The following is a 24,315-nucleotide window of genomic DNA, read 5'->3' as shown; positions in this document are numbered from 1 at the left end:
TACACATGATTAACATGATGAGCAAAAATAAACCATTAAATACCATGACAGTCATCGGTAATAAAACTGCAAATTAATAGCATGCCCACCCCTCTCCCTATCCGAGCATTCAGCAACAACCCAACAATCCAAACAGTAGCACATCACAAAAACATGTCGACAGAAGACTGCTGCTTATGTGGTCATGGAATTGTACAGGACAATAACTTCTTGAGGAAAACAACTATTCCTAAAGCGATTTGTCCGACACCTAAGTGACCTTTCTCGCCTCCCAGATGTCAAAAGATGAAACAGGACATTAGCTGTACATGAGGCATCAGAGACTATCCTCCGCGCTCTAGTCACAGTACGCTCTGTGTAAATTGAAGCCAAAGAAGACAACACACATCCAACTATCCAACCAGCAGTGTGCACAACCCTCTGGAGCCGAAGGTTCCATCATTGGGTGCACCTACCATACCACACACATACAGAGAAAAAGTCAAAATACTTTCTATTATGGCCCGATAAAACTGGATGAGAATCTCCGGGCAAAGGCCAAACTTCATTAGCTGCCGCAGGAAGTGGAGCCGTTGCTGAGCTTCCCTGATAATATCTGTGTTGTGGTCACAATTTAAACTACTGGTAATGGTTGTACCGAGAAGTTTAAAGCAGTCAACAACTTCAATAACTTCACCATTGATGGTAAGAGGGTCCACTGAACTTTTTGTCCTACAAAAGTCCAACAACCATCTCCTTAGTCTTCACAATATTCAGTTCGAGGTTGTTGTGTTTGCACCACAACACAAACCCATTATCTTCCTGAAGGTATTCTGACTCATCAGGATTCACAATAATGCCCTCGATGGTCGTGTCGTCGGCAAACTTCACGAGCTGCACAGACTCATGATGAGACACCCAGTCATTGGTGAGGAATAGAGAAGAGGTGACGGCACACACCCTTGTGGAGCACCAGCATCTAAGACAATAGTCTCGGATAACTTATTGTTTAATTCGACTGTTTGTGATCAGTTAAGGAGAAAACCCAGTAGCAAATTGAGGGAGGAAGGTCAAGGGACTGGATTTTATTTTAATAGTTTCTGAGGGAGAATGGTATTAAAAGCAGAACTAAAAACAATACGAGCATAACGACTTGAACATTCAAGATACTAAGGCAACAGCATCATCAATCGAATGATATTTCCGATAGGCAAACTGACGAGGATCAGGCCTACAGGCGACAGGTGGTGATAGACTGAAGGTGCTTGAGAACCAAATGCTCAAACACCTTCATCACGACTGACGTGAGAGCCACGGGTATATAATCGTTGAGCATTGTCACCTTCAATTTATTTAACACATGGATAATATAATAGAAGATTTAAAACAAAGAGGCACTATAGACTGTAGCAAAGAGCTGTTGAAAATACAAACAAAAACATAGGACAGTTGTTGTGAACAATGCTTAAGAGTTGCAGTAGAAACACCATCAGGACCAGCTGCTTTTCTAATATTCTGTTTCCTGAAAAGATGCCTCACTTCAGCCTCCTCCACAGTAAAAGGCCGAAGAAGCAGTGAATCAGTAACCGGGAAAGAAACTGTAACGGGCACAGTATTCTGGTGATCAAAGCTGCTGAGGAACATGTTCAACTTGTCGGGAAGCTTGGGGTCTTCGACATTCGTGGCACCCCTCTTCTCCTTGTAAAGATAAATATTCCAAAGACCTTGCCAAACGGCTCGAGCATTATTAGTTACAAACTGGTTCTCCAGCTTCTGTCTATACTCTAATTTTGTCAATACTCTAAGAAACATGAACTTCGATTTTGACATGACCAGAGTTTCCTCGTGGGTTGGGGGAAGATTTTTGCAGTACAATCAATCTCCCCAGGATTTTCGCACAAAAATAGATCAACAACATCCCTGTTGTCATTAACTTGATCAGTAATTTCAGTAGGAGCTGCAATGATCTGAGTGAGGTCATGAGACATGGCAAAGTTAAGTGCAATGTCATCAGGAGCATCTGTGCTGTGAGAGTGGACTAACCATTCTTTGTGATGGACATTGAAGTCTCCAAAGACCATTATACCAGCAGTTGGATTGTGAAAAAGCACTATATATTAATACTGTCAGTGATAGCATCGAAAATATCATCAGTGGGCGATAATGGAGATCGACAAAAAATATAGACAATGAAATGCAGCAATACCAGGTGAAAGCACACAAACCATTGTGTCATATCTTCAAGGGAGACCTCACAGTCAGAAAAGGTGCGAAATCACATCGATGGAGGACATCGGCAGACACTACAAAAGATTCAAATTACACTTCAATGTGTAAACGAGTTTCACAATTAAGCAGATCCAAAGAGTTCATTTGCCATAAGTATTGTCTGCAGAAAAATTGCCACAAACCCCCCTGATATGAGCACAGAAGATACTTGGCAGCCTGGACTTGGGTACCCTTGGTGGTGAGACTTGGAATGCTGGTTGAGAACGGGTTTCATTGGATTGAATCGTCATAGTTATAGAAGACCAGTCTGCGTACCCAGTGCTGTGTGGTAAACTAGAAGGGCACTCTTTGACATTGCAACATCGACAGATATTCCTCCGCCCACATTATTACATCATTATACATACTTGTACCAAGTTTGATTTAAATCGCTGAACCAAGATTCAGAATATTAAATAATTCTGGCTGCCAGACCATGCATCCGATCAGGTTGAAATTTAAAACATATATATATATATATATATATATATATATATATATATATATATATATATATATATATATATATATATATATGTATATATATACTGTTACGCATTTGAAACCTATCGCACACAACATTTAGGTCCTACATATTAGTTATATTGGTAAGTATGTGTTTTATAGATAGCTTCCTTCCCTTGTCTTGTGGGTGAATCAATGTAAATGCGCTGTGATTTATTACTTACGAAATCTAAAGATTTCGTCAGGTCAAACATTTGATTTTTGATGGTGTTGTACAGAATCAATCTAAAGATTTCATAAGTATATTGATGACTTCCGTCATCTGTTTGTGTGTTTGTGTGTTTGTGTGTTTGTGTGTTTGTGTGTTTGTGTGTTTGTGTGTTTGTTTGTAGGCACGATAACTCGAGAACGGAAGAAGCTACCAATGTCAAATTACACCACGTGATTCAGGAGGGTGATGGCTAGCGCTGATTAGATTTTGGTCAAAATCGGTCAAAGGTCAAGGTCACAGTGAGGTCAAACATAATTCCGTAAATTCACGTGGACAAATGGAGTATTTTTGCTTCGCTCGACGTTACGAGTTCGTTTTAACTTCGATCTTAATTTTGTCTTCGGTTTTTCGATCGCTTAGGACGCTTACCACTCGGTTGTCGAAATTCTGGTAAAAATCGGATGTTTTGGAGGCGTTTTAAGATTGTATAAAAAAATATTTCACTCGACGCGTCACGGGTCGTCCCATGATCCAGTTCGCTCGAGCAGACGTGTCGTTGAGTGACGTTAAGGTTTTGCGTGTGCGCGCTGACGGTGTTTTCAATAAGGATGGTGTTAAAAAGTCATTTTTTATCCCAATAAAGGTTATCGTCGCATTCCTGACTCACTGAGCCGTCGGATTATGTAAAGATTGTTGGTGGATGGCCGAATATTACGGTTTTGTGACTTTGATAAAATGATATTAAATAATTGCGTGGAGAAATGGAGATTTTTGCTTCGCTCGACGTTACGAGTTCGTTTTAATTTCGATTTTAATTTTGTCTTCGTTTTTTGCGATCGCTTAGGACGCTTAAATCTCGGTTGTCGAAATTCTGGTAAAAATCGGATGTTTTATGAGATTTATGTCGGGTGTCGTATCTGAGGTATTATGCACTGAAGATTATGCTTATGAGGGGGATTCTAACACACGGCATTACGTGCTCGTTAGGTCATCTCTATCATCTCAGTTGAGATGACCTAATAATAAGTCTCGAAGTCTGTCCGTCCGTCCGTCCGTACGGCCGTCCACAATCAAACCGAGTGGAGACAAATAACCAATAGTGGAATGGATAGAGGTCGATGAGACATGCATAACGATATAACTTTCAAGGTCGTCGAAGGTCGAGGTCAACGTCATGAGGCTGTCAAAGTTGCGAAAATCGTCGATTTCAAATCGTCTCTCCTCCCTCATTTATGAAGAGAGATCAAATGTTATTAGTGATTCAGATACTATGGACTATTATCTAGAACAACATGAGCCATTTTTTTGAAATTTGCTCTCGTTCCGATTTTGTAGCCCTTCAAACTTCGCTCTGATTCCCTGTATGGGCCGTTCATAAAGTACATACAAAAAAAAGTATTAAATTCAGAACCGGAACTCTCCAAGACAAATATTATATTTGAAGCTTTTGTCAGATTTAACTAAAACAATGGAACACAAGTTTATATGCACACTTGCTTTCATTTTTAACATTGTCTTGAATGTCAATTTGTACTTTTATTTTCATAAATGACGTGCTGTGATATTAAAAGAAAAAGGTAAATTACACCGTTAGGGACTGCATCGTCATGACTTACAAACATCGGTTCATAAGGAACTGCTGGCTTTGCAAGCGATTAGCGATGTATGAGGGGGGTGGGTGGTTTAAAGCCCGCGTACGGCCTGCATACAGGGGTGGGTGGGTGGTACGACGGCTGCATACATACTTTATGAAAGTGGTGTCAGACTACATGAAAGCGTTTCAGAAGATGAAGGTGAGCCTGTCGTCATCGCGAGGGGGAAAAATATCCCCGTTCACAGGAACATTTTAGACGTGATGTTGAATCCGTGGACGTCAATAATTGTTCCATATTACTGTATTACTATAGTTAATAATTACTGAAGCATTTGAGATAAATCTACAGTTCGTTGTAATCTTCAAGTATTGTGATGTGATATGAGACACATATGGGGGTAGGTGGGTGGGTGGTCACTAGCCTACATACAGAGGGGTGGGTGGGGGTCACTAGCCTACATACAGAGGGGGTGGGTGGGGGTCACTAGCCTACATACAAAGGGGGTGGGTGGGGTCACTAGCCTACATACAGAGGGGGGTGGGTGGTTTTGAAACCCGGAAGTAGAGCGTACGTACTTTATGAACGGCCCCTATTCCAGTCTGGCACAGAGTTACTTACTTTCGACCTCCAGCAGAGATGACCGGCACTCCCGCTCGGGGGTATTTTTTTAAGTCAATTTCAATCCTGTCTTCACTTTTGGTAACGGTTAAGTATGCTTAATACTCGGTTGTCGAAATTCTGGTAAAAATCGGATGTTTTATGAGATATATGTCGGGTGTCATATCTGAGGCTGAACTGAAGATTATGCAAATGAGGGGGATTTGTAACACACGGCATTACGCGCTCGTTTTAAAATCAATTTGCATGTTCATCATATCTATGTTTGGGACAGTACATGTTGAACAAGATTTTACTGACAACTTTAAATTTTATTGATATTAGAAAATTTAGTAAACTGAATGTTCATTCCAACAAAATATATATTTAATTTCCAATACATTATGAGTAGTTCACAATATGTGCTGTTTGAAAATTGCATAGTCTATGCCAAATGTCAATCATGTATCGGTTGGCTGCTGCTGCCATATAGATTAGCTGGGGTGAGTTAGCAATTGCAGTTGAGAAATGTGTTGAATCCACGGCATGTATTTTCACGTACAAGTTTATAGATTAATTAAAAGTATAAGATAAATTAACTTGTCAACTTGATCTGCTGTAGGATTCACCTTTTGTGGCTCTTAACCGTCTAGTTGACGATTTCGTAAGTACCAGTCTATGACTGCTTGTTTGTTTGTTTGTTTGTTTGTAGGCACGATAACTCGAGAACAGAAGAAGCTACCAATGTCAAATTACACCACGTGATTCAGGAGGGTGATGGCTGGCGCTGATTAGATTTTCGTCAAAATCGGTCAAGGGTCAAGGTCACAGTGAGGTCAAACATCCAAAACATGATAACTCAAGAAAAGTTACCACAGGTATTGTTGACGGAGCGTGAGTTTGGAAGATCGAGGTAAGTTCGGCGGAATTTGTGTGTCAATTCGTCGAGTTATGGCTGTTTGAAAAATTTCAGTGTTCTCAAATAATATTAAATAATTCTGTGAATTCCTGTGGAGAAATGGAGTATTTTTGCTTCGGTCGACATTATGAGTTCATTTTAACTTTGATTTTAATGTTTTCTTCTGTTTTTGTGATCGCTTAGGACGCATAACACTTGGTTGTCGAAATTCTGGTAAAAATCGGATGTTTTGGAGACGTTTTAAGATTGTATAAAAATATTTCACCCGCCGCGTCACGGCTCGTCACGTGGCGAGGTTTTGTGTGTGCGCGCTGACGTCATCGCGCAAGCCCTGGCATCCTTTCGAGTTGGGGGGGGCCGCCGAGTGTGACTTTTACGTTACGTTAATCCGCGGTAACTCGAGAACGGAAGAAGCTACCAATGTCAAATTACACCACATGATTCATGAGGGTGATGACTAGCGCTGATTAGATTTTGGTCAAAATCGGTCAAAGGTCAAGGTCACAGTGAGGTCAAACATTCGATTTTTGATGGTTTGCTACAGAATCATCATATAAACTTCTGGTTTGCGTCGCTACCTTCTCCAGAGACAGATTTTATTAGACAAGGTCAGAGGTCAAGTTGACGATTTCGTAAGGACCAGTCTATGACTGCTTGTTTTAATAGTTAGGAGTTTTAGAAGGAAAACCTCATCTTCCGCAACGACAGCAACAAAATGACCGTTGGTTTCGGAAGTGCTGCAGAGGAGAATACCCTCAGCTCCCGGCGTCCTCCGCGCGCTTACGAGGGGAAAGGTCGAGCCCCACCCACCGATCAACAGCAAAAACCCTCAGCTCCCGGCGTCCTCCGCGTGCTTACTAAGGGAAAGGTCGAGCCCCCACCCACCGATGCGCTGGGCAGCGCGCTGAGGGGGGGAGGGGTCGAGCCACGCACGGAGCACATAAAAGGGGAGTCAGTCGATCGGACGGCGCTATCCTGTCGTGGTCGTCGTTTTCGTCGTCGTAGAGAGATTGGGCTGATCCTGTCGCCGGCGTCTGCGCTCATCGGATCCCGATGCTCACTGGTCATCTCGAGCGCGGGTTGCGTCTGGACGCTCGCTGGACATCTCGGGCACAGGTCGCAGCTCCACGACGCTGGGCTGGTCTCTCGTCTCGCTTGAAGACCGCACGAGGCGGACAGGTCCAAAATAGACCCTGGTATGCAGCTCCACTATCCTCCGAGCTGAAGGCCGAAATAAAGGCGTCAGCCACTACTTCGTGTGTGTGTGTGTGTGTGTGTGTGTGTGTGTGTGTGTGTGTGTGTGTGTGTGTGTGTGTGTGTGTGTGTGTGTGTGTGTGTGTGTGTGTGTGTCGGTGGGCCCGTCCTCTAAGTAGTAATTGTATAAGTGCTTGCTGTACATTATTTGCTTTTCTATTATTCAGTTTAGCTCTTGCCTGACGTGCTTCCCTCATTCCCCACCTATTGCATTATAAACTAGAACGGGCACTCGGTAGAGCGCATACCTTCACCGCCGCTACTTTTTTCCGGGCACATTTGAAAAACGTCCATGACGTCACAACCATCAGTCCGATGGACGTCAAATTTGGTGTTAGACGTCATTGAGGGGAGTCCAACAAAATGGAATGATAAACACTGAAAAAAATTGAAAGTTTAAAAATGACGTCATCTTGTGACGTCATTTTGACGCACTTCCAATGACGTCACTACCAATCGCGGACTACCATCCTGAAAGCTCTTATTTTACAGAACATTTTAACGTTGGTTTCATGTCAATAGCTCTATTAGATCTGAAGTTATGCCTACAAGTATATTTTGACCTTGAGTGTGATCTTGACCTTGACCATATAGTTAATTTGCAAAACTTGTTCATAAATAAGCAGATATTTTGGTACTGATCATAATGCCTGGATTTGGGACAATTTCCTTTACAAATTACATAGATATTTGAATATAAAATATCAGGACATTTTGAAAAACGTTGAAAAAATAAACGAAAAAAAAAACCACAATTGAAAAACGTTATGTTCAAACGTCATAACGGTCAGTCCGAACGACGTCAAATTTGGTGTGTGACATCCTTAAGGTAAGTCCTACAAAACGGTATGATCAAAACTGATGAGGTCGAAAATTGAAAATTTACGTCATCTTGTGACGTCATTTTGACGCACTTCTGATGACGTCACGTCAAATCTGACACCACGTACCGGAAAGGTATTTCGTCATGGAGCAATATGGCGTTGGTTGCATGTCGATAGCTGTCTTATGAAGGAAGTTATGCTCAAAAGTTTGTTTTTGACCTTTTCATGACCTTGACCTTGACCTTTGACCTGATCACTCCCAAAATCTAATCAAATCGTCCTTGGATAATCACGAATCATCCCACCAAATTTCATGCAATTAGGTTTAATTCTCTCTGAGTTATGCGAATAACAAACAAACACACATATTCACAAATAAATAAATACACAGTGACCAAAACATAACCTTTCGCAGAATATGAAGGTAATAAACCCCGATTGTTAAATCGTTCAGTTCGTTCGCATCCCTTCTTTCATTGACTGAGCGTGTTGTGTGCCGGAGATTAGCTGGCCATTGCGGTTATAACGGGACAATCGGGACCGACGGTTCTCGGCGATTAAACCACTCAGAATCGCACATGGAACGAGCTTGCTAAGCGGTTCGTTTCCCTACGGGTGCCGTCGAGGGTGTGAAGACTCGGTAGATCGCCACGTGGTCTCTAGATATTTTGAGATTTGGCGAATAACCCTGTACCACGTGGTGGAAATATTGACGCTTCATGGTCCAAAGCAAAGGACCCGTATTCTCCGGAGTTTTCCGGAGAAGTACGATCTGAATTCTGGGCGATCGGTCGAGCCGACTTGCGGCTCCGTCTCGCGGTCATGGTCGCGGCCGACGTCACGGCCCCACAACAATACCACATGACTATTCAATCATAACTATGATTTAATGTCGATCAGTGAAGGGGTTCAAGAGAAATAATTTTTTTAAATATTTTAATCCAATCCAATATGGCTGCCAGACCATGTGACCTATTAATTATTCATGAACACCCTGGTATTCACAAATCTTGGGGAACATGTGGGTGAAGTTTCCTCTCGATCTGTCAAGCTGTTCTAGAGAAGAGGATTTTAAAAAGTTTATTCTTCAAAAAATCATAGCTGCCAAACCATGTCCTATGGCATCACATGTGCGAACCTTTTGTCCCTCATGGACAGGCGGTCATAAGTATAAAGTTTTGCCTCGATCTGTTCAGCCATTTCAGAGAAGAAGATATTTTAAGGTTTTTATGTCAAACAATATGGTTGCTGAACCATGTGACCAATGACGTGATCAATCCCCCCCCCCACCCTCCACCCTATACAATTTAGTTCTTGATGACCCTCAAAAATTTTCAAACTAATCGGATAAAGAACTCGACGTATGCAATTACGACATCATAAATAAGTCACCTATGACATCATCAAAAAAAAAATCACACTTATTTCCCATGGGGGGAGTACTTTACATTTGCCAAGTTTCAAATTTTTTTTCAATGGATCGGTTTCGGAGATACAGAGGTCCAAAGTTTTTCCTTTTTGTTCTAACATGGCTGCCACATGACCCATGATGTCATAATTATCATTAAAACATTCCACACGAGTCGTCGCTCCGATGGTGAAATTTTTGTGTCAATTGGATAAGCAGTTGCATGAAAAACAGAAAATTAGTCTAACGTACAGTCGTGGCCAAAAATATTGACACCCTTGCACTTCATTCAAATAACTCACAATTTTCTCGAAAAAATAAGTTGAAATTGACCAAAGTATTTTGTCTCCACAATTCTTGATTTCACCGTTAATATTACAGAACTGTTGTTTTTGATTCAGAACTTAATATATCCTTTTAAATTCGAAAATAAAAATAAATGGCATCGACACCCTCAATTTAATTTTTGGTATCGTGGCCTTTGGACAAAATAACTGCAGTGAAGCACTTCCTGTAACCATGAATGAGCTTCCTATACCTCTCTACTGGTAGTTTGTCCCACTCCTCTTATGCAAACTGCTCCAGTTCTCCGAGATTTGAAGGATGCCTTCTCCCAACTGCCGTTTTCATATCTCTCCACAGGTGATCAATGGGATTTAGATCTGGACTCATTGCTGGTCACTTCAGAACAGACCAGCGTTTTGTCTTGAACCATTCCTGGTTGCTTTTAGAAGTGCGTTTTGGGATCATTGTCCTGCTGCCAGACCCATGACCTTCGATGGAGACCCAGCTTTCTGACTCTGTGTTGAACATTGCGCTCCAAAATGCCTTGGTAATCTCCTGATTTCATGATGCCATGCACACATTCAAGGCACCCAGTTCCAGAGGCAGCACAGCAACCCCAAAACATCACTGAACCTCCTCCATGTTTGACTGCAGGGAAGGTGTTCTTTTCTTTGAAGGTTTCATTTTGCTTTCTGTAAACATAGAGATGATGTTCTTCACCAAAAAGCTCTCATTTGGTCTCATCTGTCCACAGGACATTCTCCCAGAAGGATTTTGGTTTGTTCAGGTGTGTTTTGGCAAACTCCAGTTGGCTTTCTTTTGTGTGTGTGTCTCTCTCTCTCTCTCTCTCTCTCTCTCTCTCTCTCTCTCTCTCTCTCTCTCTCTCTCTCTCTCTCTCTCTCTCTCTCTTGCCCGCTCTCTCTTTCTCTCTCTCCCCCTCTCTCTCTCTCTCTCTCTCTCTCTCTCTCTCTCTCTCTCTCTCTTTCTCTCTTTCTCTCTTTCTCTCTTTCTCTCTTTCTCTCTTTCTCTCTTTCTCTCTTTCTCTCTTTCTCTCTTTCTCTCTTTCTCTCTTTCTCTCTTTCTCTCTTTCTCTCTTTCTCTCTTTCTCTCTTTCTCTCTTTCTCTCTTTCTCTCTTTCTCTCTTTCTCTCTTTCTCTCTTTCTCTCTTTCTCTCTTTCTCTCTTTCTCTCTTTCTCTCTTTCTCTCTTTCTCTCTTTCTCTCTTTCTCTCTTTCTCTCTTTCTCTCTTTCTCTCTTTCTCTCTTTCTCTCTTTCTCTCTTTCTCTCTTTCTCTCTTTCTCTCTCTCAGCAGCTGGGTCTCCTACCATATAACCCCCTTTCGTTGAGTTGGCGACGGATGGTGCGAGTTGAAACTGTCATACTTTGTTTCTGAAGGTCAGCTTGAATCTCTTTGGCAGTTGATCGAGGGGCTTTCTCTACAATTCAAACAATCCTTTGCTTCAATCTTCGATCAAGTTTCCTCTTGCAGCCACATCCAGGAAGGTTGGCGACAGTGCCATGAGCCTTAAACTACCCGATAACATTGCGTACGGTGGACCGGAACATCAAGGTCTCTAGAGATGGACTTGTAGCCTTGAGATTGTCCATGCTTGGCTCCAATCTTGTGTTTGACCTCCTCAGACAATTCTCTGGTTTTCTTTCTTTTCTCCATGCTCATTGCGGTACATACAGTGACACAAAACAACAGCATGACTCCTTTTCTCCATTCAAACGGGTTGAATGAGCAATTTTTATTTTGCAGGCACCCACAACTCACCACAGGTGAGTTCAATTCCAAAGTAAAGGCGAATGACCTGCTTGAAGTCTAATTATTTCAAACAACTTCTAAAAGGTGCCAAAAATATTGTCCACACCATTTTAGGATATCTGTGTGGAATAAGCTAAGATTTAGTAATTTTTTTCAGATTTTTTTTTTGTTTTGTTCCACTGAAAACCAAAGATATACATTTCTGGCTAACAAAAGATATTTTAATTTCAACAATTTTAAAGGAAGAAATGGTGCATTATTTGAAAAACGTGCAAGGGTGTCAATACTTTTGGCCACGACTGTACGTATGTACGGATAGATGGACGACCCAAAACCATAATGCATCTGGTGACTTCATCAGTGGGGTTTAAAAATGATGTAGGGGTTCTGGCACATGTTGTGCATTGAAAACATATGGAGTTATAACCGTCATGGTGGTGAGCTTTTCCTGGTGGGGTTTTTGGGACGTGTTGGACATTGAAAAGTTATGGAGTTATTGGCCTTGTGGTGGTTACCTTTTCCCTGCGGGCCGGCGCCAGTACTGCGTGACCGCAAATCTCAATATGCACTTTATAGCAGCCTTTGGCCTCAAAACAGTCTTCATGGCCAATGTGTATAAGCTTAAAACATTGGCCAGATTCTGAATGAGCAAGTCCAAAAATTTAGGGTCTTTAGGTGCTACGGTTTGGCATTGGAAGAGTAATAAACAAAAACACACAAACACTTTGAATTATTTAAAAGATATAGAGGAAGAAGGAATATTAGCTTAACAACCTCTTTGTCATGTACAAGACCACAACGAGGGTCATCAAGAACCCAAACAAACACATAGCCATAGCAAAGGCACCCTGGTTGCCTTGTGAAAGCAACCAGAAGTAGACAGCTTTTTGTGGTGATACTTGACACCACCACTGAGCTTGGGGGAAGTACCGTCACCTCCCGGGGTACTCTGGGTACAATGAAAATTGATGATTTCATGTGACGCTGACCTTTGACATTTTCACCTTTTGACCAAATTATTAACTTGTGTTCTCCATATTCTCATAATAAAAGCTATGTTAAAAATTTGAAGACAAAAGCTCAAATGGTAAAAAGTTACGGCCTGGACACACACACACACACACACACACACACACACACACACACACACACACACACACACACACACACACACACACACACACACAATTAAAAAAAAACTGGTTGAGACTATACCTAGAAAGATTTTGGGATAAAGAGAATTATGTAGCCAAACGGTATTGAACCAACCCCCCCCCCCACCACCCCACTCCCTCCAATGATGTATACAGACAGCTTTGTGTTCTGACAAAACAGTGGATATTTGTGTGGGAAAGGGAGGATGTGTATCATGTCATCATCTTCAAATCAATGTAAAGCTGCCTGATGATGATGATGTTCCATCTCAGGTCATCTCATCCACATCACCTTTCGAAGTTTATTTGCTTTAGACCCCACCACCCCCACCCTCCCCTCCCAACATTACATCGACACTAAGTTATTAGGACTCAGTCGCATGAATCAGAATCAATTTTCATAACCTCATACTGGATATGTAGCATCACAATAAGAACGTTGTCAGCATGAAGGGTTCACCATAAAGCATCTTTATTTTAGTTATTTTAATTCTTTCATGATAACAAACTAACCAGATATCTGTGATCACCCACGACTTACCCTCAGCCTGCGATCCAATGATGGTCATATTTCTTTCGGACCACCGTATGACCTTGACCTTCAACATTTAGGCATAGAGCGTAAATAAAGAAAATGTGTCTTCATCGACATTCTAGCCATAAAACTCAACATAATAAAACTTGGAGGAAAATTATTCAAGTTATGATCAAAAAGGTGTTTTTTATTAATTGGGTCACAATCCAAAGAAAGTAGGTCAAGGATACGAAACAAATATCAGGTGCACAACTTCAGTGCAGGTGCACTATTATTGTGCAAAAACATCTTGGAAGGCCAAGCGGTCTTTGAGATCCCGCATTGGCAAAATTGAGCGATGACAGAAAAACGCGTTTTTTTTTTTTGTTTTTTTTTCAGACCGCCATTTGACCTTGACCTTTAACCCGGAGGGGTATGATGTAAATGCGACTTGCTCTTGGCTCCCTAGAGAGGGCAATTTCGTTCTAGTTGCACAAACGTTAGTGGAGTTATTGTGAAAAATGTTAAAATGCCTATAATTGGGTCATGACCTTAAAACTTAGGCCACGGTCAAAAAATGATGTCAACCCCGCTGTTGTGGAATTTTCTGATTTGTTCTATTAACCGACCTGGTGTAAATCCTGTTCCTCAATTTGTAAGAAACAATTAATTCGCTGTCCACAATGAAAAGTACATTTGATCAGAGAACATTTATTTCATGGTACGACGGAGTCCAAAGCACTGAGATGTAAACATCCCAATGATTTGTACAAAGCTAAGTTTACATTTCTGACATTTATATGCTTTCGTGGGAGTGGAGAGGGCTGGGAGATTCAAAGGGAGAGAGAACATGGTGACTTTCAGCTGGCCTTGGTGAGAATCAGACAAAATACTAAAAAGCAGACAACCAAAAGGAGTACAGGATAAGACTGTAGGTTATAGGTCTTTCAAAGAAATGAATATAAGGAATTGTGTATATAAAAGGCAGTGAGCACATGGGTCTTATGAGCATTAGGCAAAAGAACTCGAACTGCAATACGTGTCCACCGGGTGAAAGAGAATGACATAATCATAGCAAAAGTTGCAGTGCCATCAACCAGGCCAGCCTGTAGCACAGCAAGACATCCCCCCCCCCCCCATCAACACCCAGACAAAAGGGAAACACAATTGACAGCCAATTTGACGATAGCATAAAAAATTAAATTTATAAAGCACCAGCAACAATTATAATCGAGAGTACATGAATGTAATTTTTTTTTTCTTCCACACCGCATACTTTCTATTCCCATTATTGACGCAAAATTTCATTCTGAAAGTCCCAGCCGACTCCGCGATATAGCTCAGATGTCGGCAGAAAAAAGGGAGAAAATCCTAAAGGGTGGTTTCGTACTCCAATGGATGTAAGACCTTGACCTTTAACCCGGAGGGGTATGATGTAAATTTAGCGTAAATACTCCTTGCCGCAGCTATCTAGCGAGGGCAATTTCGTTCCAATCGGACAAACTTTAGTCGAGTGACGGTGAAGAATGTTAAATTACTAATTAGGTCATGACCTTAAGAATTAGGTCAAAGCTGAAATGAGGTCAACCATGCACACTTTCTATTCAAATTATTGATGCAAAATTTTATTTTGAAAGTCCCAGCCGGCTCCGAGATTCCCTCTCGGAAATTGATACAGTTTGGAAATTTGGACCGTTCCCATCGTGTGCTGCCTTTTTGGCTGCTGGTCGCATCATCGTTAGGGGCATAGCTCTGCCGCTGATGCAGTGCCCCTACTACCATTATAATGGTGCTCATTTCGCCGACCTTGGAAGGATGACAGGCTGAGTCAACCCCCTAGTGTTAATTCAGTGGTCAATCGGGCTCGAACTCAGGACCCTAGGATCCCAAGCCACCGCCCTAACCACTCAGCCAACACCAGGCTATTTGGAGTGTTGAGAGTGCAGGAAGAAATAACCAGAATTTTTTTTTCTTCTAATTGGTGGTTCAGTACTCCTATGGGTCGAATAAACTCTGTGGTACCATTAAAAATCGGGGGCACCAATTGTAGAAATAAACCCGACAACAGCAACAAGCTAGAGGGGGACACTTGATTCACTTCTACAATTGATACGCATCATGCATGTTCGAGTATCCTTTACTCTCTTGCAACCTTGTGTGAGAGAAGGTTTGTAAAATGAGAAAATTACCATGGAGAAGAAAACGAGAGGGGGAGGATAGCGAGAGGAGAGATGGGGAGGGTAAGGGAGACAGGGAGCATATAGGAGGATGGTAAAACAAGGAAAGGAGTTTGGCAGAAAGGAGGGGTGGTGGTTTTATTGTCTGCCTTTTCTTGAATGCAACATGATGTAGACGGTTTTCTACTAAGTCTATTCCAGGAAGGACCAGCAAGCTGCAAGTTGTGTTTTGCTGATGAATTGCATCTCTCTCATCTCTCAGACTCCTTCTTTCTCACGTCGTCAGGCACTTGGGGGCTGTCGAGGCAGTTTTGTTAGCTCGAGAGCACAATCCTCGACTGGTCGTCACTCCAACACTGGAAGTCAGGGCAGGGTATTTGTAATTTGTTCAGAGTGCCGGTGATAGCTCGCGTACTCTTCGCGAAGGACACCGTGGGATCTTTAACGTCCACCGGGATGACGGTTTAAAGCTGGGTCGGGATTCAAATAAATTTAATTTTTTTTATGCTATAGTCAAATTGGCTGTCAATTGTGTTTCCCTTTTGTCTGGGTGTTGATGGGGAGGAATGTCTTGCTGTGCTTCAAGGTGGCCTAGTTGATGGCATTGGCATAGGTTTTTTTTGTATGGGCATGGGCTTGGTTAAAAACATACATCAACCACACAACCCCCCTTGACAAGACCCCCACCAACAGCACTCCGTACACAGCTAGACAGCTTGGTGGTAGGCGCGTGCACCTCGCAGCCATCCTATCAGCCCGGTGAATAGCATAAGCACGTAGAAGGCCACAGCAGACGGTACCCTTTGTCAGTCATCCCGACAATTACATCCCATACAAGTACGACAAAATATATTACTGGAGCCAGCGCACAAACTTCTATTCGAGGATTTTCTCTTCCAGCAGAAAGAAAATCCATGTTCCCTTTAGTCTTTGAATAATGCAACATAAGCTGCAGAGATTCCCATCTGAAAGTTGTTTTTTTTCTGTAACTTCACGGAATCGGTAGTTCAGCAGAAGAACAGGACTTCGTGGAAGTTTCCCCGACTGTATTCTAATGCCAGGAATGTGGTGTAAACATTTTCTAATGATGCTGCGGCAAACCTCAACAATAGCGTTGAAATTGGCAGATAACACTTTTGTAAACCACGATCGTTGAGCACTCCACATTTTGTTGAACGCATTTTCAAGATGCCGAGACTCAGTCGCTTAACAGTTCTAACCATCGCGTTCACCTTTACAGTGTGGACTGAGTTTCCCTTCTAGACCTGAAGGTTTATTTTTCTCATGCCATGCATCAGTGTCAATGAGCATTTGTTGGGAAACTAACGTAATTGGATGAGAGCTGATTCCACTATTGTTGAAGAGTTTAAAAGAGATGTGTAAGTGTGATCCTAAATATCATGTAATCGGCCTTCCCACCTGTCCACAGCAACTTCTTCCAATCACTCTTTATCTCTGCAGAGCATATATATATATATATATATAAAGCTCTCGCTAACCACGAACAAATTAGTAATTTGTTCAGGGTGCCATTGGATCTTTAACATCCACCAACTAATGCTGGCAGGCGGGACACCCAGTTTAACAGTCCTTTGGAGGGATGACGCACACATTGATGAATAACAATGAAGAATGACACCATGTTATGATGTCACAATACGACACCAGAATCCTCTTCTGGTTTAGCATCACGATATCTTTTGACATTTTCCTTTTGTTGTGGGATTGTGATGGAACAAGGTCAAAAGATATCGTGATGCTAAACCAACAAGAGGAGGAGATTAGGACCATACTCTGTGCAGAGCGTTGGTGCTGCCTAAACAGTCTCCTTGGCTATTGGGCACAATCCTTCCTGGACGGGTCGCCACTCCGACACAGGATACCAGCAAGCTGGCGCTCATTTTGCCGACCTCGGAAGGATGACAGGCGGAGTCAACCCCACCTGGTATTAATTCTGAGCGGGATTTGTACTCGGGAACCTATGATCCAAAGCTCACCAACCTAACCATTAAGCCAACACCAGGCAAACCAACAAGGAAATCCAACACAGGTGGAGGCCATTCAGCCCATCATGCCTGCACGAACACCACTCAACCCGAGATCCAAAGAAAATGCAAAAAATACAAAATGTTTTTAATTAATGAAAGAAATTTTTTTTGTATTTTTTCTTCACTTCGGGGAGGGGGCATGGGCTTGGTTAAGAACATACATCAACCACACAACCCCCCCCCCTTGACAAGACCCCCACCAACAGAACTCCATATACATGAACACAATCACCCATCAATACTCAAACTATCTAAAAGTCTTATCAACATCCCCATTCCCCTCTATCTCCATAATTTCCAGGAACCTATCTAATTCCAATTTAAACTTATCTCCTGTTTCTGCTGCCACGACCTTTCCAGGGAGACCATTCCATGCATTAACTACTCTCTGAGTAAAAGTCCCCTCCCTTACTACCGTCTTAACTCTCCTACTCTTTACTGTCAGGCTCTGGCCCTGGTCCTGTCACTGTCTACTCTTGAATAATTCATCTTCACTTATTTTATCTCTACCTTTCATGATCTTAAACATCTCTACCATATCTCCTCATAACCACTTCCTTTCCAGTGAATAAAGCCCTGTCTCCTTCAACCGCTCCTCCTAGCTGAGTCTAGCTAGGCCCGGAATCAATCGAGTAGGATTGCCTGGAATCGAACCAGAAGAGGATTGTGGTGTCATATTGTGACGTCGTAATGTGGTGTCATTCTTCATTGTTATTCTTCTTCTCCTTCTTCATCCTTATTCATCCATGACAATCCTACAACAAAAGTAGAATGTCAAAAGATGTCGTGATGGTAATCCATAAGAGGATTGCGGTGTCGTAATGTGGTGTCATTCCAACCTTGTTTGGTTTTTGTTTGTTTGTTTTGTATACCTTGTCGAGGCTCGTGTGAGACCTAACACACAATGTACAGCAAGGGGGGCATGAGACAAGAGGGGTGGGAGGGGGAAGGACAAAACAGTGGGGAACAGACATTAGGAGATCTGTGGAAGGGAGAGGGATGGGGTGGGGAACATGGAGAATACAAGATGGACATTACAGGGACTTTCAGGAAGGAAAGAAGGGAATTTGAAGGAGGTGGGTTTGGGGTGGATTAACGGGGGTAGAAAAGATCAAGGTTTTGGGTGGGGGACGATAAGAGGTGGTGGTGAACAGCTGTTTTGAAGGCCTGGAGGGAAGAATGGGATTGAACAGAGTGAGGAAGTTTATTCCAAAGGCGGGAAAAAAAATGAAGAATGAAAGAGTGAAGGTGAGCAGTGATTCGTGATTTTGGTAGTTTTACCAGAAGGGGGTTGTTGGCGGACCTTGAGCGCCCTGTGGAAATGTGGTGGGGACAAATCGCAGAGAGAGCTGGGGGGGGTGAGACTGGAGAGGAGACTGTAGAAGACAGAAAGACCACCGACCTGTCTGCGGTGAGGGAGTGAGAGGCCCGAAGACTCGGCCTCATCACGGGAGATACCAATGATAAAGAGATATCGGAGATACCAATGGTTGTTTTTTTTTTCTTGAAATTTCATCCCTCTATGTTTTTACATTTTCTTAAAATGTTTTTTTTTTCTTCTTTCTGCAATTTTAAAGTAATAAAATGCTTAATGTTTTGTATATTTTGTTATTTTGGAATGGATTAAATTCATCGATATTATAAAATTGTTTTAATACTTGTTTCAGTTGATTATGGGGACGGTTTGGATATGTATCGCATCACGATCCTGGCCTAGTTTGGTGAAGCCCACATTTACGTTTGATTTCTTTTCCTAATAAAGCGATGAATGTTTTGTATATTTTTAAATTTTGCATTGCATGCACTAACCCAGAGACAAAGTAACTTCTTTGCATTGGAATAATCATCATGTTTTCAACAGTTATAGAGTTAGGTTGGGCTGCAGTTTTACATTGTTTTGAGAAAGGAAGAAGAAGAAGTACAAATTTGCGTTTTAGTGATCTCTTGATGTGATACTTCAGCGATGTATTCTGACAACTTTTTAAGTCTTGAGAGTTCAGAAATCGCTCGAGATTAAAAGTTATGGCTTTTAAATGCTATTGACTTCACTCTTCAGGAGTTTATAAGCCTATCATTGTGTCCACAATTGAATGGGTGGCCATTTGTTTCCCATTTCATCCCTCCATGTGGAGTACTACCCTACTCCATGAGACTGGCTAGGCATGCTTACACATTGTAAGCAATAACGAACCATGCTTCCCCATTGTCTCGGGTCGCTCACCTGCATTTGTTTTTTCATTTATTTTTTCATTTATTTATATTTTCAGTTACAGACACTTGTTGATGGTATGCAAATTTTCCCAGTGTATCAGCTTCGATGTCCGTCAGCGCGCGAAATTACCATGCTTCCCTATTGTCTGGGGTCACTCATGTGCATTAATTTTTTTCATTTACTTTCTCCATTTTTTACTTACGAAATCTAAAGATTTCGTAAGTTTATTGATGACTTCCATCGTGTGTGTGTGTGTGTGTGTGTGTGTGTGTGTGTGTGTGTGTGTGTGTGTGTGTGTGTGTGTGTGTGTGTGTGTGTGTGTGTGTGTGTGTGTGTTCCGAAATCTAAAGATTTCGTGAGTATATTGATGCCTTCCGTTTCTGTTTGTTTGTTTGTTTGTTTGTTTGTTTGTAGGCACGATAACTCGAGAACGGAAGAAGCTACCAATGTCAAATTACACGACGTGATTCAGGAGGGTGATAGCTAGTGCTGATTAGATTTTGGTCAAAATCGGTCAACGGTCAAGGTCACAGTGAGGTCAAACATAATTCCGTAAATTCATGTGGAGAAATGGAGATTTTTGCTTCGCTCGACGTTACGAGTTCGTTTTGACTTCGATTTTAATTTTATCTTCGGTTTTTGCGATCGCTTAGGACGCTTAAAACTCGGTTGTCGAAATTCTGGTAAAATCGGATGTTTTGGAGACGTTTTAAGATTGTATAAAAAATATTTCACTCGACGAGTCACGGGTCGTCCCATGATGCAGTGCGCTCGAGCAGACGCGTCGTTGAGTTACGTTAAGGTATAATATAATTGTGTGGAGAAATGGAGATTTTTGCTTCGGTCGACGTTACGATTTTTGATGGTTTGATACAGAATCCTCGTAGAAACTTCTGGTTTGCGTCGCTACCTTCTCCAGACAGCTTTTATTAGACAAGGTCAGAGGTCAAGTTGACGATTTCCTAAGTACCAGTCTATGACTGCTTGTTTGTTTGTTACTTACGAAATCTAAAGATTTCCTAAGTTTATTGATGCCTTCCGTTTCTGTTTGTTTGTTTGTTTGTTTGTTTGTTTGTTTGTAGGCACGATAACTCAAGAACGGAAGAAGCTACCAATGTCAAATTAGACCACGTGATTCAGGAGGATGATGGCTTGTGCTGATTAGATTTTGGTCAAAATGGGTCAAAGGTCAAGGTCACAGTGAGGTCAAACATCCAAAACATTCGATTTTTGATGGTTTGGTACAGAATCATCGTAGAAACTTCTGGTTTGCGTCGCTACCTTCTCGAGAGACAGCTTTTATTCGTCAAGGTCAGAGGTCAAGTTGACGATTTCGTAAGTACCAGTCTATGACTGCTTGTTTGTTACTTACGAAATCTAAAGATTTCGGAAGTATATCGATGCCTTCCGTTTCTGTTTGTTTGTTTGTTTGTTTGTAGGCACGAGAACTCGAGAACGGAAGAAGCTACCAATGTCAAATTACACCACGTGATTCAGGAGGGTGATGGCTAGTGCTGATTAGATTTTGGTCAAAATCGGTCAAAGGTCAAGGTCACAGTGGGGTCAAACATCCAAAACAGTCGATTTTTGATGGTTTGGTACAGAATCATTGCAGAAACTTCTGCTTTGCGTCGCTACCTTCTCGAGAGACAGCTTTTATTCGACAAGGTCAGAGGTCAAGTTGACGATTTCGTAAGTACCAGTCTATGACTGCTTGTTTGTTTGTTTGTTTGTAGGCACGATAACTCGAGAACGGAAGAAGCTACCAATGTCAAATTACACCACGTGATTCAGGAGGGTGATAGCTAGTGCTGATTAGATTTTGGTCAAAATCGGTCAACGGTCAAGGTCACAGTGAGGTCAAACATAATTCCGTAAATTCATGTGGAGAAATGGAGATTTTTGCTTTGCTCGACGTTACGAGTTCGTTTTGACTTCGATTTTAATTTTATCTTCGGTTTTTGCGATCGCTTAGGACGCTTAAAACTCGGTTGTCGAAATTCTGGTAAAATCGGATGTTTTGGAGACGTTTTAAGATTGTATAAAAAATATTTCACTCGACGAGTCACGGGTCGTCCCATGATGCAGTGCGCTCGAGCAGACGCGTCATTGAGTTACGTTAAGGTATAATCTAATTGCGTGGAGAAATGGAGATTTTTGCTTCGGTCGACGTTACGATTTTTGATGGTTTGATACAGAATCCTCGTAGAAACTTCTGGTTTGCGTCGCTACCTTCTCCAGACAGCTTTTATTAGACAAGGTCAGAGGTCAAGTTGACGATTTCCTAAGTACCAGTCTATGACTGCTTGTTTGTTTGTTACTTACGAAATCTAAAGATTTCGTAAGTATATTGATGCCTTCCGTTTCTGTTTGTTTGTTTGTTTGTTTGTTTGTTTGTTTGTTTGTTTGTAGGCACGATAACTCAAGAACGGAAGAAGCTACCAATGTCAAATTAGACCACGTGATTCAGGAGGATGATGGCTTGTGCTGATTAGATTTTGGTCAAAATGGGTCAAAGGTCAAGGTCACAGTGAGGTCAAACATCCAAAACATTCGATTTTTGATGGTTTGGTACAGAATCATCGTAGAAACTTCTGGTTTGCGTCGCTACCTTCTCGAGAGACAGCTTTTATTCGTCAAGGTCAGAGGTCAAGTTGACGATTTCGTAAGTACCAGTCTATGACTGCTTGTTTGTTACTTACGAAATCTAAAGATTTCGGAAGTATATCGATGCCTTCCGTTTCTGTTTGTTTGTTTGTTTGTTTGTAGGCACGAGAACTCGAGAACGGAAGAAGCTACCAATGTCAAATTACACCACGTGATTCAGGAGGGTGATGGCTAGTGCTGATTAGATTTTGGTCAAAATCGGTCAAAGGTCAAGGTCACAGTGGGGTCAAACATCCAAAACAGTCGATTTTTGATGGTTTGGTACAGAATCATTGCAGAAACTTCTGCTTTGCGTCGCTACCTTCTCGAGAGACAGCTTTTATTCGACAAGGTCAGAGGTCAAGTTGACGATTTCGTAAGTACCAGTCTATGACTGCTTGTTTGTTTGTTTGTTTGTAGGCACGATAACTCGAGAACGGAAGAAGCTACCAATGTCAAATTACACCACGTGATTCAGGAGGGTGATAGCTAGTGCTGATTAGATTTTGGTCAAAATCGGTCAACGGTCAAGGTCACAGTGAGGTCAAACATAATTCCGTAAATTCATGTGGAGAAATGGAGATTTTTGCTTTGCTCGACGTTACGAGTTCGTTTTGACTTCGATTTTAATTTTATCTTCGGTTTTTGCGATCGCTTAGGACGCTTAAAACTCGGTTGTCGAAATTCTGGTAAAATCGGATGTTTTGGAGACGTTTTAAGATTGTATAAAAAATATTTCACTCGACGAGTCACGGGTCGTCCCATGATGCAGTGCGCTCGAGCAGACGCGTCATTGAGTTACGTTAAGGTATAATCTAATTGCGTGGAGAAATGGAGATTTTTGCTTCGGTCGACGTTACGATTTTTGATGGTTTGATACAGAATCATCGTAGAAACTTCTGGTTTGCGTCGCTACCTTCTCCAGACAGCTTTTATTAGACAAGGTCAGAGGTCAAGTTGACGATTTCCTAAGTACCAGTCTATGACTGCTTGTTTGTTTGTTACTTACGAAATCTAAAGATTTCGTAAGTATATTGATGCCTTCCGTTTCTGTTTGTTTGTTTGTTTGTTTGTTTGTTTGTTTGTTTGTTTGTAGGCACGATAACTCAAGAACGGAAGAAGCTACCAATGTCAAATTAGACCACGTGATTCAGGAGGATGATGGCTTGTGCTGATTAGATTTTGGTCAAAATGGGTCAAAGGTCAAGGTCACAGTGAGGTCAAACATCCAAAACATTCGATTTTTGATGGTTTGGTACAGAATCATCGTAGAAACTTCTGGTTTGCGTCGCTACCTTCTCGAGAGACAGCTTTTATTCGTCAAGGTCAGAGGTCAAGTTGACGATTTCGTAAGTACCAGTCTATGACTGCTTGTTTGTTACTTACGAAATCTAAAGATTTCGGAAGTATATCGATGCCTTCCGTTTCTGTTTGTTTGTTTGTTTGTTTGTAGGCACGAGAACTCGAGAACGGAAGAAGCTACCAATGTCAAATTACACCACGTGATTCAGGAGGGTGATGGCTAGTGCTGATTAGATTTTGGTCAAAATCGGTCAAAGGTCAAGGTCACATTGGGGTCAAACATCCAAAACAGTCGATTTTTGATGGTTTGGTACAGAATCATTGCAGAAACTTCTGCTTTGCGTCGCTACCTTCTCGAGAGACAGCTTTTATTCGACAAGGTCAGAGGTCAAGTTGACGATTTCGTAAGTACCAGTCTATGACTGCTTGTTTGTTTGTTTGTTTGTAGGCACGATAACTCGAGAACGGAAGAAGCTACCAATGTCAAATTACACGACGTGATTCAGGAGGGTGATAGCTAGTGCTGATTAGATTTTGGTCAAAATCGGTCAACGGTCAAGGTCACAGTGAGGTCAAACATAATTCCGTAAATTCCTGTGGAGAAATGGAGATTTTTGCTTCGCTCGACGTTACGAGTTCGTTTTGACTTCGATTTTAATTTTATCTTCGGTTTTTGCGATCGCTTAGGAC

General features: G+C 41.8%; 1 protein-coding gene across 1 annotated transcript in view; it reads left to right on the top strand.

Annotated features, from left to right (window-relative positions):
- Positions 1–5,661: 5,661 nt before the first annotated feature.
- The window catches only part of BBS10 (Bardet-Biedl syndrome 10), a 51,326-nt gene continuing 32,672 nt past the window's right edge, over positions 5,662–24,315 (top strand). The window contains exon 1 of the mRNA XM_085880542.1: positions 5,662–6,028. Within this exon, the coding sequence (XP_085736668.1) occupies positions 5,967–6,028 (62 nt within the window). The 5' untranslated portion in view covers positions 5,662–5,966. The remainder of the gene's footprint in view (positions 6,029–24,315) is intronic.

Source organism: Eptatretus burgeri, chromosome 5, assembly GCF_056783735.1.
Source record: "Eptatretus burgeri isolate ZD-2024b chromosome 5, Ebu_testis_v1, whole genome shotgun sequence".
Classification (NCBI taxonomy): Eukaryota; Metazoa; Chordata; class Myxini; order Myxiniformes; family Myxinidae; genus Eptatretus; species Eptatretus burgeri.
This window is presented reverse-complemented; position numbering and strand designations above follow the sequence as displayed.